Source organism: Falco cherrug, chromosome 1 (assembly GCF_023634085.1).
Source record: "Falco cherrug isolate bFalChe1 chromosome 1, bFalChe1.pri, whole genome shotgun sequence".
Taxonomy (NCBI): domain Eukaryota; kingdom Metazoa; phylum Chordata; class Aves; order Falconiformes; family Falconidae; genus Falco; species Falco cherrug.
This window is the reverse complement of record NC_073697.1, coordinates 96138782-96156869: the sequence shown is the minus strand read 5'-3', so window position 1 is coordinate 96156869 and position 18088 is coordinate 96138782. Positions and strand designations below refer to the sequence as shown.

General features: G+C 52.1%; 1 protein-coding gene across 1 annotated transcript; it reads left to right on the top strand.

Annotated features, from left to right (window-relative positions):
• The first annotated feature begins 9242 nt into the window (after positions 1–9242).
• Positions 9243–17780, top strand: LRRC43 (leucine rich repeat containing 43). Its single transcript, XM_055719995.1, has 12 exons — positions 9243–9338; positions 9420–9695; positions 9960–10070; positions 10200–10339; positions 10938–11176; positions 11917–12095; positions 12889–13018; positions 13287–13426; positions 13592–13681; positions 13971–14186; positions 14709–14790; positions 17416–17780. The coding sequence occupies exons 1-12, from the start codon at positions 9243–9245 to the stop codon at positions 17568–17570; spliced, it is 1854 nt and encodes a 617-aa protein (XP_055575970.1). The 3' UTR covers positions 17571–17780.
• Positions 17781–18088: the final 308 nt, after the last annotated feature.

Genomic DNA, 18088 nt, shown 5'->3' with positions numbered 1-18088 from the left:
TTCAGTTCTGTGCTTCAGTTATTGCCTCACTGGTATATTGGATTTTCTTGCATAGTGGAAGCAGCATTGGGTGACTGAGACTCTAGGTGAAGCGAAAGGTAATAGATGAGTGAAAAGAGGGATTTTATTTTGACTCATTGCACAAGAATAAATGCTGGTTAATCTCCTCCTAGTGACTGATGGCTTTGACATAATACAGCTTATGAGAACTTTTGATGAGTCAGGCCTGCGGTTCCAGGAGAAGGTACAGAAATTTTCTAACTGTGTGCATTTTTTTTTTTTAAATATCTCTAGCTTAATGTCACCTAAAGCATTCTGGTGGGGAGGCAGCGAGTAACAGTGCTGTTTAAACAGCAATAAACCAGCCTGACTTTACTCTCAACCAAGCACTGGAGGTGGCCAGTGTCACTGCAGTGATGCTATCAAACCTGTCTGGGAGGAAGCTGCGGCGGCAGAGCTGTTTCTAGTGCTCTAGAAACACTACTGATGTATGTTGATTTTTGGGGTGATTTCAGTGAGGCTGGTGTAACTAGCTGATGTGCCAAAAGACATTTATAGAAATGGCTTATTTTTGTGGCTGATTTTGCTAACCCTATGCTCTATGGAAATTACACCAAATGAAATCACTGCTGTAAGGGAATTGGCAGTCAGTGGGTAAACAGCTCAGGGCTCTCTTTCATCTGTAAAAGAATGGAAAGCAATGTTCATTAGATGTTTAATGTTTCATTTTTTTAACCTTTTTTTAACAAGCTTATCTCTGCCTATTCTAATCCCTGAGGACTTTCTCCTCCTGAGTGTGCTCGTCACCAGGAGGTGGGCAGACAATGGATAGCTGGGTGTTGGGGAAGTTCCTTGTGTGCAAACACAGAAGAGTCCCCGTTGTCATCCAGAGAGACGTTTAATGTGTTCCTGACTCAGAACAAGGTGTGTGGATCGCAAACCCCAATACCTTTCCATCACAAAATGAAAACAAACCCACGAAAGACTAGACTTGTCACGTCCCTAAGTCCTGCTGGTGTCTGCCCTTTTGAAACTTCCTGCAAAGCCCATCCCCGACTTTTCCACCTCAACATTCCTCGTAGGCCTTGAAAGCCAACAGCTTCATTTTCAGTAGGGATAAATGGGGAACTGCTTGGCAAGAAAGCTTTGCCGGTGACCACCTCGTAATCCCAGCAGCGATGCACCATGTGGCGCGGGTGTCTCCCCCAGCTTCCTCCAGGGCTGAGGAGGATTTCTCCGAGCCCTGATGATCCTGAAAGGCTACAGATCCGCAGATGTTCTCATGCTGTTCTGCCTGAGGCTGGCAGCCTTCTCCTCAGGACTGAGTTGTTGAGCCTGTCTGTGAACGCTCAAGTCATCTTCTTAGAATCCCTGGATTCAGTGTGAGCTTTTGAGCACTCTGCCTTGGGCACGAGCAGCAGTGGTCCTGGGAGTCTCTTGCAAAGGAAGCCACGTAGTGACCTCTGCATTAGGGCTAGCGTTGGCGCTCCCATCTTCTCTTTACTGTGCAGTCCAAGCTCAGTCATCCAACAGGCGACTAACATGTTTAATGCCCCTCCTCCCTTTTCTGAAGCTACCCCATCTTCTCAGAGAAGGGGGAAGAGCTTTTCAAAGAAGCTTCTATATGTGCCTGAGGTTGGCAGGGAACCAGCTGTGCCAGGATAGGTGGAAGGACAGTGCCTGAGCAGCTGCACATCCATAGGCTGCCAACAGAACCTAAAGAAACTCTGTCTGACACCACCAGTGGCTGTTTGCTACGTGAGCTTCCAGAAATACGCATAATGCAGATGTCAGAAGTGCTTTGGTGATACAGCAGTGTCACTGTGCGTCGGACTATCTACAGTTGCTGTCTGTGTCTCGTTTACCTAGCCCTGCACTTAGATTCTCATTCTGACTCCTCGGGGAGGTGCTGGCCATCGCTTCCTGACCTCGGCTCTTTGATGTCTGATGTTCTGGCATCAGCCAGCCCATCTGCCTTGCTGCATCTCCAATGCTCATGGCAAAGCACCGTTCTGATTCAAGCATGTGTGAGGAGAACGGTGGCTTGCCACAGTTTTGCATCAGCTTGTGCCTCCCTGCTTCAAGCGTGTATCCCGTCTGTGTAAGCTCGGATTTGGGGCTGAGCCTGCAGGGCAGGGCTGGCAGTAGAATTCTGTGCCCCTGTGGGGAAGAACAACTTTTTCAGGTTGCTCTTCCCATGACATGAATCAGGACAGATCATTTGACTCACTGAAACCTCTTGTTTGAGCTTCTGAGGAACTCTTTTTTTTTTTTTTTTTTTTTTTTTTTCTGGGAAAATACTTTCTTTTAGCTATTTACGTATTCAGAAGGTGAAAGAAAAGATGTGCACGTGGGAAGAAACCACAGCGAGTGGCCCTCTGTAATCCTCTGGTTCAGCAGGGTTTAAGTGGTTTGTGTCAACCATTGGAAGGGTGACGTCTAAGCCCTCAGGATGCAAATATCACCCTGCTCATAGTGGTTTGCTGACCCTACCTGATTGGGTCAGCAGATGTTGCTTCTGCCCTGGGGATACGCGCATCCCGAGTCAGTGATCCTTTTCCATTCAGTCTTCTTTCTCTATTAAAAATGAAGGGCATGAGATTGGAATGGCACCTGTCGGACCCTGGAAAAAAAAAAATTGGTAGACCTGCAACTAAGTGGAGTAATTTGAGAGTGAGCCTCAGCCACCAGTGTGGCTTCTTCTCATGGGGGTTTGCGCTGAGACTGCCAGGCCTGGCAGGTGCCTTTCCGATGCAGAAGATGTCATGAGAAGATACCAACCTTTGATCTCACGGTGCTTGCACGGGTCAGAGGGGTGGTTTATTAAAGCGTTCTTTGCATTCACGATGTGCCAGTGCGGCACTTGTGTTAACAGCAGAAACCAGGGTGATGGTCTCGGCTCTGCCCGTAGCCGCCTGCTTGTCACCGCTATGTAGCATCCCCACAGTGGTGTCTCAAATTGGTTCCTTGTGGGGGGAATTCTTCCCCTGGCTCCAGCAAGGAGCTTTGTCCCTCTGTTCCTCTTGGGAAGCCGGAATGTTTTTCTCAGACCCCCCTAGACTGGTGCTTTTGGGCACTGGCAGGGACTCAGGTGATGTCAAGAAATCACTCCTGGAGAAGTCTGGGCAGCGTGGGGCCAGTTCTCCAGCAACGAGGGGAGGAACACGACAGCTGCCTTGGCATTGAAGGCATGGTCCTGAAGAACCCCCCCAGCCGAAGGGGGAGTTAGGCAGGGATTTTGCCTTGAGAGGATTCGATAGGAGGATGAAGGAGATGAGCCAGGACCAAAATCCCTCGCTCCAGCTCCTCTTGGGCTTTTGACAGCCTCGCAGAGAAGGAGCGCTGTGCCGCCGGGCTGCAGGGGCTCAGTCCAGCTGCAGTTCCCTGGATGTTCGGAGCACAAAGCTGAGTATTCCTGAGCATCACAGCTGTGTGCTGGTATGGACCACCATCATGGACACAGGGGATGGCAGGAGAAAGAGGAGTAATACTTTACTTGTGATTTAAGTGGGTGTTTCACATCAAATTATTTATTTAGTATCGGTAAATAATGTTAATTTTCAGAACCAATTTTTTTAATAGATAAATAATTGTTCATTTTGGAACTGATTCTAATGCTTAGACTGGCTTGAACTTTGTATGCTAATTTAGACTAAAATAATTTTGGTATTATTAACCTTCCTATTATTTGGGACAATCAGGTCTTGCTATGAAATAAACAAAACCAAGTATATGGCAAATCCTATTGCTCCTGGACCATATGAGTGTCTTTGCTCTGCTGCCAGCTCCAGGAGCGGTTGTTAGCTCAGCCACGCTCCGGTGTGCTCGTTGTGCCCAAGCTAATCCAGCACCTTTCCAGCAGAGCTGGTGCTGGCTGTGAACTGGGAAAACTGGTAAATCTAACCTGGGCTCTGGAGCTGTGTTGCAGAAGCCACAATAATTCAGCCTTCAGAAGCCAGGGCTGATGAGAAAATAATTTACCTACTGGTGCATCCAAAGGAGGAACCAGGTGGGAACTGAAGAAACACAACTGCTTCATGTCTATGAATGAAATGGGTGGGAAAGGAGGGTATGTGGTCTTTCCAATTTTTTTTAACAGAAGGAACAACTAGTTCAATTTTCTGTTTAGTATAACGCTAGGTTTTCAGTGCAAAAAAAATATTGTTACAAAGAATTACACAGTAAAAAGAGAATCCAGCAATATTAGTTTTATAGAATTTTATTTTAATTCAATTCCAGGTTCTATCCAAATATAATGACAGTGAATACTAAAACCATTCACCTACTAAGTAGCAAATATATCATTCACCTCTTTCAATATTGAAATATAAAAATTAAAAATCTGAATAAATAGATAAAAAACTATAAACCCGCTTAAATAGATTTATAAAAATAGATGTATTATATAAATTCATAAATACAATTCACTAGCAGAGAGAGAAACACCAAATCAGTTTACTGACAACCTTTTGAAAATCAATTGCAAGACAAAAATACAATGTTAAAATTACTGAAATCATGCTTTCCTGTTTGCTTATTTATGTTATGATTGGTTAATGAAATCATTCTGACATACATTAGTCCATCCTTTTTATATGCTGTTGCAGATAAAACAGTATAAATAGTTTTATAATAAATACAATCAATAACTTAAGACATTAATCCTTTAAATATTAAATTAAACTAGATTCTATAGTTATAATATGTAGAATAGCAAGCACATTATCAATGTTCAGTATCACACTGATCACATAACTACTGATGGGTCACATTTAGCCAAATTTCTAGTATCATATTTTTTCATCCTGACATATTACATTCCTGCTCAGTACATTTTTGTTGTATTTTTCATAAATTCTTCAAACTTCTGTAAAATCCACCAGATGTACCTCTTCTTGTCTGCCGTTTTCATGCCCTGGACTTGGCTGTAATCCATCTGTGGAAGGTTCTCGTTCTTGCACGTATAAGCCGCAGCTCTTTCAGTCAACGTCACATTGAGTTGGTTGATACTTGCATCGACGAGCCAAGTTAAATTCTTACCACATGTTAATTCTATATCGCTTCTCAGGTTTTGTAACGCGTTGTAAAAAATGTGGAAAACACAGCAATCTGCCTCAAAAGCCGGGCAGCTGGGTATGTTCTTTACCATGTCTTTGGCTGGGGAGTCAGCGGTTATCCAGCTCAGGGTCTGGGGCGTTACAGAGCTGCACACGTTCTGTAGGGGGGGAAGAGGAGAGAGAAATTATTAATCTTTCGGTTTACATCTTTCCTGGTAGTCGCTTCACGTTTCAATGTCTAGCGCATACACTCCTATCTTTCAGTTTGGGTGGGCTTGGGGTTTTTTTATTGTTCTATAGCTGTATTAACGCCTACACTGTTTTTATCGAGTGGGTATTGTGCACGATCTGTGGCCAGGACTGTGCAGCGCTTTCTGTCTTAATACCTGCTTGGCTTTGGTTTTGGCTTTTCTAAGTCTTGGGGTTTTTTTTCTTTGTTCTACGGGCAAAATGTACTCATGCAAGAGGTTTCCTTTGGCCTGAGCGTGTTTTCGTCTGTTTCAGCAGAGATGGTTTTGATTTCAAGAATGATTTCAGGGGAAATGTTTATGTTGATTTTTATCAACATACCCTTGGGAACATGCTCCCGGGAGTTGACATTCCTCTGAAGCATTGACACTTGGGTTCAAGTGTCCACCTCCAAGGAAAGGATAGGTGAGCAAGATTCCCAGCAGAAGTGCTCCTAACTGCCCTAGTACTAGGATCAGACTGAAGAGCAAGGCAGTTCTCTCCATGTTTCCAGTGATCTAACTAGTTTCCTCCAAAAAGATGCCTGCTTCGAGCCCGACGTGACTGAGGAGACCAAGAAGGAACAACGCCTTTAGCCTGGAAGATCACAGCTAGCAAATGACTGAGGCAAAGTCACCCAAGCTTTCCCCGGCTGTCCCAGACATTGCTCCAGCTCTGCCCTAAAACAATGCAGTGGAAACGCTTCCCTTCTTGTATGGAATACAGCAGAGAGACTATTTTAGGTTCTAACCCAAATACTTCTTTTCTGATGATCTTTCTAGTTTTTTCTTGTAATTCAAGAGGTACCGCCACAGACATAGAGACAACAAATGCAAAATAGTATACTTACGTAGCTCTTCAACAAGGCAGTTGCTTGCCTTTCTATCACTGATGCTAAGGGCTTTATTCTGGTAGTAAAATGCTTCTGCCTCTGTCCTGTTGTAGTTTTGCTTTCTTCCAAGACAGCTGTTGGTGCCAAGGAGCCCAGGGGAACCAGTGAACAGAAGAGGAAGATCACAAAGATGTTGATCTCTGCTTTCAAATGAAGAGGAGGAAGAAAAAAAAAACAAAAACCAACAACCAGAATACGATTAGTTTCAAGCCTCCATATTATTTTTGCAAAACTTCCTGGGTTTAGGTTAAGTCGTACCCACCTGCTCGGCGCTTCATGGCAGGTGCGGGGAGCAGCTGGCTTGGCTGAAAGCTTCTGGGTGTTGGTGTTCAAGCTGCTAGGTGCCTAGAGTGCTGTAGATATGGACAGCCGAGCTGCATTTAAATACCATGGAGTTTTGCGTCAGTGGCTCCCGCATGTTGGTTTTGTTGTTTTGGGGGTTCATGGGTTTTTTTGCTGGTGATAGTCTGGGGTTTTTTTTAGTTTTTGAAAGATTACATCAAAAGTTGGTTCAAATGCGTCTTTGCTGATTGTGATCTAGGTGCAGTTTCAAACTGACACAGATGGTGTCCTGTATAATCTATCTGATGAGGGGTTCAGGATGCTGGGCTTAGCCATCCCATCTAAATCCTTGGGCTCGTCAAAATGTAGGATTTAGAACATAAACCAGGTTTTTAAGACGTGGTTGGAGCACGCAAGCACATTATTGGTGCCCAAAGCCAGCAACCTTCTCCTGCAGGGCCAACGTGGCAGTGGGCTAACGCGGGAGGTGAAAAAGCCACTGAGGGGCTTGTGTGCAAGGCAGGTCAGGCTGACACAGAAATCCTTTTGCTGGATGTCTGTCAGATTCTGTCCCCAAGGGGTGACCCCTTCACGTAACCCAGAAGAGGACGTCCAACATCCCACCTCCCCCTTTCCATCGCCTGTCTCTCCAGCTCCCCTGAGGCTGTTTTCCATTTCCAGTAACTGAATGCAGGAAATTCTCATACACACCAAAACTGGGAAAAATCATTCTTAGGATTCCAAGTATGAGGCTGTGCTCAGAAGAGGACCTGCTGAACTGATCGTTGAGGGCAGAGGAAGCCCCTATGAACATGCCTTCGTGGAAATGCGAAGTGACACATACACACTTGTACTTCCCACCTCTGTGATAAAAGATATGCCTGGAAGGTGGTTAGAGATTCAGAGATGAATGCATGTCAAGTCACCAGAAAACTTCCAAGGAACATCTTGATGTCAAAAATAATTGGTCCTGCTTTCCATACAAAATAATCTGTCTCGGAAAATAAAAAGCTTGGTGTGCGCATGAGCTCCTCTGAAGCACCTGGCGACTGTCCTCTGGGCTGAACCGATTCCCAAGGCTGGAAAGGGGAAGGGATGCTTCCCCTGTGCCGTGTCACACTGGCGTCCCACCAGCCTGTAACTTCAGGCCTCAGCTGTTTGCTGGAAGCTGCAACAACGGAGATGCACGGAGCATGGTTCTGGCGCGTGGAGGAGGGAGCCCCGAGCAGCCAGGCAGAGGCACGCAGCCATCCCACCATCCCACAGGGATGCAGTTCTTCTTGCACCACCCATGTTCCCAGCACTAGGTAATACAAAGATAATAACAAGTTATCAAGGCCTGTGGCGTAAGGCAGCAGAGTGCTGGTGAGGAACCAGTAAAGGACAGTTCTGGCAGACGCTTTTTTTTTTTATTTGAGGTTTTTATTGTTATTTGGAGGTGAAAGAGAGAGAGAGGTTTCTTTGTGCAGGGTGTTCTTTAGGAGCATCCCTACAAAGCCGTTGATGGGTAGTGATGGCTCCTTTCTGGCAGAAGGGTGATCTTGGAGGGTTGCTTGTTTGGAAGCACCAAAAAAGCAGTGAGGTGTGTCTGGTCAGTGCCCCGCCGTGCCTTGCAAGCTGTGTGGAGGTGCGTGAGCTTGCACCTATGAGAGACCATCGAGCATCGGGCACTGCCAGCCCCCTTCCAGCTGCTCTAGATGGATACAGCCAGGGAGAACAGGCAAGGAATCGCAGCCAGTCTTTCTCCGAGAGCAGGGAACATCTCTGTGCAGCGCTGACGGCAGCAGGGTCCACTTACAACTAATACAAATAAGAGAAGCAGCGTTCTTACAGGTTGGCTTTTCCACGAAACACAATTCAGCCACTGGTAGTGCTTTTTTTCAAAGATTTTGAGAAGATTTGATTTCATTTTCTACTGAGCTGAGGACAGTGATTTGCCTGGTTATTCCACTCGGTGGCATGCCGCTATCTCTCAGCGCCTGCATGCTCTGCACATCCTTCTCTATCTGTACCGGGCTGTGATAAGCTGCTGGGCTGATAAGGGAGCAGATCGGCATCTGTCCTGTAAAACCCAACCTGAGTGGAAGTTCGGCTTTCCACCACGTAACTGCCAGCTGCCACAGAGCATCTGCAAGTCATTTGGTGAAGTTTTGCTGACACAGGCTGCTTGGCAGGAATTTGTAGCCATTGCCTCAAACCTGTCACCAGGAAAGGCAAATAAACCTCAGAGCGTGGAGACCTGAGCCTGACCTGAGCTGTGGCTTTTGTACGTGGGGCTCCCCGGCTTTTTCCAAGTGTAGGAGACGGTGTTTTTAGCAGTGAACTTTGTTTTCCGATGGCCCTCCAGGCAAGTGAACAGCGGTGCTTTTACAGCTGACTGAGAACCTGACTGCTTCCTCCCCGAAACCTGAGTGACACTCAGGATGTAGATAAGAGAAATGGCAAATGCCATGCCACAGGTCCTCGGCCAGGGGACAGGGCTGACGCTGCACCCTGCAAATGCTGCATGAGGGCACCTGCTCCTTCCCTGGTGGGGAACAGCCCCTGGAACACAGGGCAAGGTCTAGAGATCCAGGGGTTTATTCCCAGCCTGGAGATCCTGGTGCCGTGCCAGGCTCGCTCTGCAGCCCTGCTTGCCAAGCTTGGTTCCTGGTCCCCAGGGTGTCTGTGTCCTGGTCCCCAGGGTGTCTGTGTCCTGGTCCCCAGGGTGTCTGTGTCCTGCCATCTCCTAGCAACAGGCCACGTGCCACCAAGGCAGGGAATTCCCTGCCAGGCTGGGGCTGATGGCAGCGCCTGGCCGCTGCAGCCTCTCGGCTGCTTTTCGGCAGCACTTGCGGCACCTGGCTCTGCAGGACTTTCCCTGCGGCCTTGGCAGCTGGGTAAGGAGGCTGGGGGCACAGCCATGGGACGTGGCGGGGGGCTGATGTCTGTCACTGCCTCTCCTCTCTCCCTCTCTGCAGAACAAGTCCTGCTCCCCTGCACGCAGGCATCCCCGCAGCGGCCAGCCGGGGCTGGGGATGAGGGTGGCTGGGCAGGATGAGGCCCTGCCGCTGGGCGAGGAGAGCCCCGAGGCACTGGTGGAGCTGCTGAGGGACCCGCACAGCCCCTGGGCCCCACCGCCGGGCTGCAGCCCCCAGGACCAGCACCTGCGGGAAACAGCTGTGCTGGCGCCTGAGCTCATCCGCGGCTCCAAGGTCTTGCAGATCCTCAGATCCCTGCAGATCGTCGGCAAGGGAGTGAGTGCAGCCCGTAACGCTACCCACCTGCAGGCCAGAAAACCATGTCTTTCTTTTGGAGGGGGAAAACATCCTGGGACAAGGACACCTTCCCCATCCCGGGGTCTTCCCAGGTTCCCAGTCTGCAGCTGGGGCAGAGCTACCCCCAAGTGTGTTGCACTAATCCATGTTACACATATGTCACGTGGCTCAAGGCTACATGTCCATGTCACCCTGGCCACAAGGTGGCTCAGGGACGTGTTGGCCAAACCCGGCCCTTTGCAGGTGGAGGAGGTTGACGAGGGTCTGTTGCAGTTACAGCAGCTGGAAGAGCTCATCCTCAGTGCCAACCACATCAGCAGGATAACCTCGGCCAACCTGCCCCGGACACTGAAGGTGAGCAAGCAATGCCTTGGGATGGCAGGATGGGGCAGGAGGTCCTGTCTGGGAACACTACGCAAGCCAAACAGCTTGAGGGAACAGCTCATTGCACAGGGTGTTTGTTGTTCCCTCTATCCCTGGCAGGTCCTGGAGCTCTGCTGCAATGCTGTGGCTGATCTGCAGGACCTGTGCGCTCAGCCTCCTCCAGAGCTCCAGCACTTGGGACTGGGATACAACAGGCTGCGTGGCCCTTCACCGGACAAGTACCTCACTGCGACCTTCTGGTAATGCCCCAGGCTGAACGTGGGCTCCTGGAAGGGAGGTGGGCAGGTGTGTACAGGTGACCTCAAGCTATCAGGGTGGCCCATGTCAGGAAATCCCAGCTCTGCAGCGGGGTTGTTCCTTTGCTGTGCCCACTGCCCACACAAAGCAGTCTGTCTCTGTTGTTTTCTGTCTCACGCTCGGAGGTTGTCTTGGTCCGTGGCCAAGGTGTGGAAGGGGAAGATCACCTGGGAAAACACCTTGACACCCTACCCACCACATTTCCCACATCCCTGGGCAGCTTCCTTTCCCCATGCCCTTCCCAAAGCCCCTGCTGGGAGTCTGCCTTGGGAGGGATGTAAAGCTTAGGCTGCGTCACCAAGTGATGGGAGTGGAGTGGGTAATGGATGCTAAAGAAACATGGGTTTGAGGTGTGGGGCAGACTGGGAATGGGCCACATGGCTCAGGAATTTGGAATTGGCCTCTTGGGGTTGTACTATTGGATTCTCCATTTTGTGCTTGGGAAACACGATTTTTGTGTCTTTTTCTGGACCAGGGCAGTAGCTCTCTCTCCGCAGAGATGTTGTTTGCCTCACCTTCTTCTCTGGGTTCTCTCCTTAGGCCAAATCTTGTCTCCCTTGACCTGAGCTTTAACAACTTCACAGACCTGCTGGGGCTGGTCTCCCAACTGTCCAGTCTGCAGAAGCTCCGCATCCTGGTGCTCCAAGGGAACCCACTGGCTCTCATTCCCACCTACAGAGGCTTCCTCGTGGACAGCCTGCCCAAGCTTTCCATCCTTGATGACACCCATGTAGAGCCTGAAGAGAGGTGCCGGTTCCACGGTCTGGCGAGGCAGCCAGGTGAGCCTTTGAACCCAGTGATCTGCGAGGTGGTTTCATCGTGGTTAATCCAGGAGTCCTCAGGGCAAACCCTGGCTCCGGTATTGACTTCCTTCTTGCCTCTCCTCAAATGGAGATCTTTCTGTCCCTTTTTACCCCGCTAGTACAAGTGGGGAGCAGGCAGAGGACCTGCAGCAGTGTAGTTGTTGAGGTTGTTTTAGTTTTAGGTCCAAAACCTGCAAGAACAGTCTAGTCCTAGCTGTGCCTCGGTGTCATGGCCTGCTCCCATCTTTGCTTGTGAGATGCTGTCTAGTTTCAGACCGCGCGTCTGCCCCTTGAGCTGCTGAAAGAGGAACTTCTCCACTGGAGAAGATGCTGACATGGGTGTTGCACCATCTGCTTGAAGTGATGTCACCTCCGCTGGGTGGCACATCCCCGGCTGGGACGAGAGCAGGGGGCTGGGGACACGCGGGGGTGGGAATCCTCTCTTGATGGCCCCTACCGACTGAGTTTATGCCCTGGATGTGCTCTTTGAAGTCGAAAATGTTAACCAGAGAGGCAAAGTCACCAAGCCAGGAGATGTTTGCGTGGCTTTGGAGTGACCCCATGTGGCAGTGGCTTGTCACAGCGTCAGCGGAGGGTGGCAGGGAGGGATGCCAGGTGTGGGGGGGACAGCATCCTGGAGACTGCCACTTGCTCTGTACCTTCCTTGCTCTGGAAGGACCATGCTGCAGCTTCACAGCAAGATTTGCTTCTTTCAGAGCTGATCAGGTGTGAAGCACGAGTGGTTGTGAGTGTCGGGGAAATCAAGGGAGTCCCCGATCCCAGAGCTCTCCAGCGGCGGGAGGTGGGCTCTGAGGCTCCGCTGATCACCTACAGCTACTGTGTAATGTACGAGTTTGTGGAGGGAGAGGAGCTCGAGGACGGTGGCAACACTGAGGTTTGTGCTTAATTCAGCTCCTGAAAGCAACAGGCGGCGGGTGGTCACAGCAAGGGGGACTTCACCTCCAGGCTGTGGGGCGAGGCCATTTGTAATGGACCTGGCACGGGGGGCAGCAGTACTGGGGACAGAATGCACATGTGGCCACATCCGGCAGGACAAACCCCTGCAGCTCAGGTCACCTCTGGGGGAGCCCAGCAGCGCTCTGCACGGGGGAGCACCCACAGCCCCCCTCCCGCTGACTGCGGCAGACCCCTGCCCGGGCGCTGTGCCTCTTCCCACGATTCTCAAGCACCAGTTTGGTGAGGAGCGGTGGGGGGCACTGGGGGCTTCACCCTGGAGAAGGGAGGCTCAGGGGGGCTGATCGCTCTCTCCAGCTGCCTGAAAGAGGTTGCAGGCAGGGGGGTCGGTCTCTTTTCCCAAGCCACAAGCGACAGGACAAGAAGAAACAGCCTCAGGTTGCTCCAGGGGAGGTTTAGGTTGGGGATTAGGAAAAATTTCTTCACTGAAAAGTTTGTCAAGCATCAGAACTGGCTGCCCGGGGAGATGGTAGAGTCACCATCCCTGGGGGTGTTCAAAAAACACATGGATGCGGCGCTGAGGGATGTGGTTTAGTGGTGGGCTTGGCAGTCCTGCGTTAACGTTTGGACTTGATCATCTTAACAGTCTTTTCCAACCTAAATGACTCTTGGTGAGGCTGGGCTGGGGAATGGGATTCCAGAGGTGGCTCTGCCCCCTGGTCCTGATGCAAACACAACCAGCCATGCCCTGCCGAGATCCCTCTCTATTCCAGGTAACAAAAATCCATCAGAGTCCCGTGGTGGCCACCCGGCATGTAGACAGCTCTGCTTCTGCTTGGGGCACAGGAGAAACAGGGAGGCAGCAGGAGCCTGCAGCCACAGGAGAGCCCAAGGCCCATTCTGGTAATTAATTTTATATATATGTGTGTGTGTGTGTGTGTGTGTATATATATATATATACATATATAAAATAAATCTCCTGCCCCACTGCTCAGGGCAGGTCTGTGGCTCTGGCATGTGGTGGCATTAGGTCATCCCTCACAGCACCAGCTGCAGCTGGGCTGTTACTGGGACTGGTGGATAACAAATTGGCACCAGTCACATCCCAAGGGTCCTTCTGTCCTTGGGAAGGAGGGGGCTCTCCCCACAGCTGTTCTCTGTCTCTGCACAGCAAAGGTGTTTGCCACCCCTGGAAAGCCCTGGGCGGACACCATCGACTGCAGCTACAGGAAGGAGCACACTGCCAAGGACTTGGTGGGGCTGAAGTCCTACCTGGAGGCTGGAACGACTGTCTCAGTTGTGGAAGAGCAGGTGAGCATGTGGCAGAGCTGGGTGAGAGGGGAAAGAGCTGCTGGGAAGCCCAGCAGTGGTGCTGTGCTCCTTCTGGGAGGCAGCCTGGGGTGGCGGTGACCCTGGGTGACAGAGGGTCCTCTGGCATCCCAGCCCCCTGCAGCACCAGCTCCTCTTCCCCAGCAGGTGCTGTCATGGCCTGTCAATGCTGATCCAGAAGGAAATGCAGTCACAACTAAAAAGGCAGGACGGGGGCTGCAGAAGAACAGTGCCAAGGTAGGGTGCTGGGAGCGAATGATGTCCGAATAACATCTGAGTTGCAAAAATAATGACGAGGGAACACGAGCCCTTCTCGTCGTTCAGTCTGGCATGTTGGAGAATCTCGCCTCCATCCCAGAGCTCTCACCAAAGTCCCCTCTTGCTATGGGAGGAAGGCAGCAGCTGCCTCACACACATCTCGGTGTGGATGCAGTGGTGGGCAAGGGGCTGGCTGGGGGTTGCTTGCTGTCTGATAAAGGGACCCCCACCTTCTGCTGAGGCTTGTCCCTACACTGGTGCCCTGCAGGGTCCTTCACCCAGGGACAAGCAGAAAAAGAAGAAGCAGGGGAAGCCACATGAACTCCGCAGTGACCCTCCCATCCGAAGGACCCTGGGCACCACAAGGGTGACCCTGGAAGCCTTGCTGGCCACCGAGGACCTGGTGGCAACTGTGTGTGACTTTGGGATCCTGACCACCGAGCAGCCGCTGCAGACCCCAGGTCTAGAGGAGAAGGTAAGGACCGTGGCCGGGGGCAGGGCACTGAAGCAGGGCTGCCAGGGATGGGGGTCCAGCTACCCTGCCCCGCAGCCTGCTCTGCCCTCGCTGGCCTGGGCATCCCTCCCACCCATCCATCCCTCAGCTCCCCTCTCCGTGAAAGGGGGCTGAACTAGCCCTGCCTAAGCGCCATCCATCGCTGCAGGTATCGTTACTTAATGTTGATATTAGTAATAAGTACTGTTACTTTTTATGGGCCTAGGAAAATAGATGAGTTTATTTTTCCATTTGAGAATATGAAAGCAACCACTCGTGCTTCCTCTGGTGCTTGGTCTCTCTCGGCATGGCAACACGCGCCAGCCCTTTTATTTTCCCAAATTCTTTTCTCCAAGCAGCCCCTCTGCTGTGCTTCTGCTTCCCCCCACTCTTTCCTCCGCCCTTGAAATCCCGGTGGCAGAACCCAGAGGGTGACGACTGTCACAAGACTGAATGCGGGCAGTGAATTTCAACACAGCCTGACTCTGGCAACATCTTTCTCCGCAGGATGAGAAAAAAGGCGCAGACAAGAGCCAAAAACCAAAAGCAGAGAGAGAAAGTCAGGCCAGCCAGAAAACCGCAGCGTCTGCCCGAGGTGAGGGAGGCTGGAGCTGGCTGGGCGGCGTGTGGGAGAGCAAACAGTGGCTGGTGGCCGTGCCAGGCTGGAGGTGGCCACAGGTCCCTGCCACCCTCCCAGCGCTGCGGCGCGGGCGCTTACTCACATCCTGAGCTTTGGGCTGTGAATGCATCCATTGACTGCGGGGGCTGTAAGCTCAGGCTCACGCCCTGACACCTTGGTGAATCAGTGTCTGAGCAAGCATCAAGGGTGGGCTGCTGCACCTACCGGCTCTGCATGCCGGGGGGAGAAGCAGATTTTGGGGTGAGAGATGTGCTGCCCGCTGCATCAGCTGCCAAGCATGGCCGGTGGTGTGGGCTGGCGCGGGCAGCCAGGGGCAGCGCTGTCTGGGATGCATGGTAAGGTCCTCATCCATTTCCTCACATCGCAACGCCCTTTGCAGAGGGAATTCTTGTTCTACATTCTTTCAGATTTAGCGATGAGATGCACGGAGAGCCCCAGGTACCCCAGCCAGCCCGTGGCAAGGCTGGGAGCAGACCCCAGCCTGCTGGCACCCATGAAGGGACCACCCCAAGCCCTGATGGGTGCCCCCAGCCCCTCCCCAGCCCACAGCCTGCTCAGCCAGCAGCGTTGCCTCATCTGCTGGAGGCAAAAAGCTCACCCTGCCGCTTGCAGGGTTTTTTTCCAGCAATCTTGTTTTGACTACAAAAACAGCAGTGCCAGCACATCGGAGGAGCAATGCAAGAGCAGGAGGAAGTGGGGGAGGGAAGGGGTGGCAGGGTGATGCTGAAAAGCTGCTGAGGGGTCAAGGAGAGCACAGAGTGGGCCAGCCCCCCCCGCCCCCAGCACCACTCAGAGGAACCAAAGGAGCCTTGTGTCCCTGCTCTGGCATCAGATTTAGTTGCTAAGAGTGGGATTAACCTCCTTCCCCAAGACTTCCTGGCTGCTTTTCCGTGCCCCCTCACCCACGGTGAGGTCCCCCCATCTTTAGGGAGGCTCTCAGTGCCCTGCAGTCCTCAGCTGTGCTGGAGGAAGCCTGCCAGCCTTCCCAGGACAGAAACCTCCTTGGATTATTGCTTCCCACAAGCAAACCTTCATCTGCAACACACACTCAGCCTGCTGCTGATGCAGGGAGCTGCCACTGAACAACCGAAGCTCAGCCAGGGTGTTTTTCTACTTCCTTTGCACCCCAGTGCCTGCGGTCAGCATGCACGCCACAGGTCCCCTCTGCAGAACCAAGCCCTGCTGCAGGGGGCTGCACGGCCACGAGTGCTGGGGGGATGCACAGAAAGCTGCAAACCCGGAGCCATCAGGACACGTGTCCCCTTATGCCTGTGCAGGTGGAGGCTGGCTGGCTGCACCATGAGGCCACCGGGTGCAAGAAGTGCCAAAAAACTAACTGCCCCCCCTGGTTTGGTGCAGGCAGCGGTGGCCCATGGCTGTGTGCTCTGCGGTGATGCACAGCTCTGACTCATATGCACACCCCGATAGCAGCCACGGTGACCCACACGGCTAGGGGGGGCAGGGGGGCTGTGCAAGCCCCCAGCTGTTCCATGAGTCACCAAATGGCACCGGGGCCGTTTGGCACTTGCTCATCACCTGGGTACCATGTCCCACCATGTGGTACCCCATGGTACCATAGGGTACCATGTCCCACCATGTGGTATCATGTGGTACCATAGGGTACCATGTCCCACCATGTCCCACCATGTGATACCATATGGTACCATGTCCCACCATGTGGTACCATGTGGTACCATAGGGTACCATGTCCCACCATGTGGTATCATGTGGTACCATAGGGTACCATGTCCCACCATGTCCCACCATGTGATACCGTATGGTACCATGTCCCACCATGTGGTACCATGTGGTACCATGTGGTACCATGTCCCACCATGTGGTATCATGTGGTACCATAGGGTACCATGTCCCACCATGTGATACCATATGGTACCATGTCCCACCATGTGGTACCATGTGGTACCATAGGGTACCATGTCCCACCATGTCCCACCATGTGGTATCATAGGGTACCATCCATGTCCCACCATGTGGTACCATGTCCCACCGTGTCCCACCATGCCCCCCCTGGGGGCAGTGGCAGTGACCATGGAGCAGCAGGGGGATGGCTCCCAGCCCTCGCACCACTGCAGCCATGCATCCAGCAGGGCTGCGCAGGGACCGGCACTCACATCTGGGAGCTGAGGCCAATTTGCATCTCTCGGTGGCCAAATGCACACAAATAATCCGGCCTCTCAGAGGATCTGGGATCCTTTCCAGGCAGCTCAAAGGGGAAAGGCAGCAAGCTTTGTCTCAAGCAGTTTGCCCGGACATTGAAGGGTGTCTTCGGAAGTAGCCTCACATTGGTCTTGTTTTACCCCCCGCTTCATTTTCCAGGAGCTTTGAAACGATTTATTTCTGCAATCTGTCTGTTTTTGGAAGAATTACCGGGGAATTCAGAAAGGAAGGCTGCGCCCAGACCAGCTGCCGGCCCTACGATGCTCTTTGGGCTCCTGACCCAAAGTCATATTCAAATAGATTTTCCCCCAAGACCCATGGGTTAGTGGTGACACCGTGTCACCCCTGGCGCGCTGGTGCTTCCCTCTGCCAGGATGGTGACGGGTTTACTTCTTTCCACAGGAAAAAGGAAAACCAAAACTGCTGCAGAGCCAGAGGGGAACTGGGGGCTGCCGCCCGTGCCACTGACGGTCCCGTTCCAGATGCAGCTGCTTCGGTGGCCCCTAGCAGCCCGTTTGCAGAGCCCGGAGAGCGCGGCCGTGGGAAACAGCCGGTGATGTGGCTGTAGCAAAAGAGAGCGTGGGAAATAAAACCCATGGGATGGGGAAGTAAACCCCACTGGGATGGGGGAATAAACCCATTGGGGTGGGGAATAAAACCCACTGGGAGGGGGAATAAACCCACTGGGATGGGGGAATAAAGCCCACTGGGATGCTGTGTGTATCCTGGTTTAGCTGAACCTACAGAGCGGGGAGATGCCACACCTGTGACTGTCCTGGGGTGCTGCTGAGCTTCTGCAGGAGCTGGTGCTCAGCGTGCAGGGTGGGCTGTGCAATGCTGTAGTGTGCAACGTGGGGTGTGGAGGGTGGGGTGTGCAATGTGGAGTAAGCAATGTTGCAGTGTGCAAGGGGGGGTCTGCAGGGTGGGCTGTGCAGTGTTGCAGTGTGCAAGGTGGGGTGAGCAGTGTTGCAGTGTGCAAGGGTGCGTGTGCAGTGTGCAGGGTGAGGTGTGCAAGGTGGGGCACGCAGGGTAAGCTGTGCGGCGTTGCAGTGTGCAACATGGGGTGTGCAACATT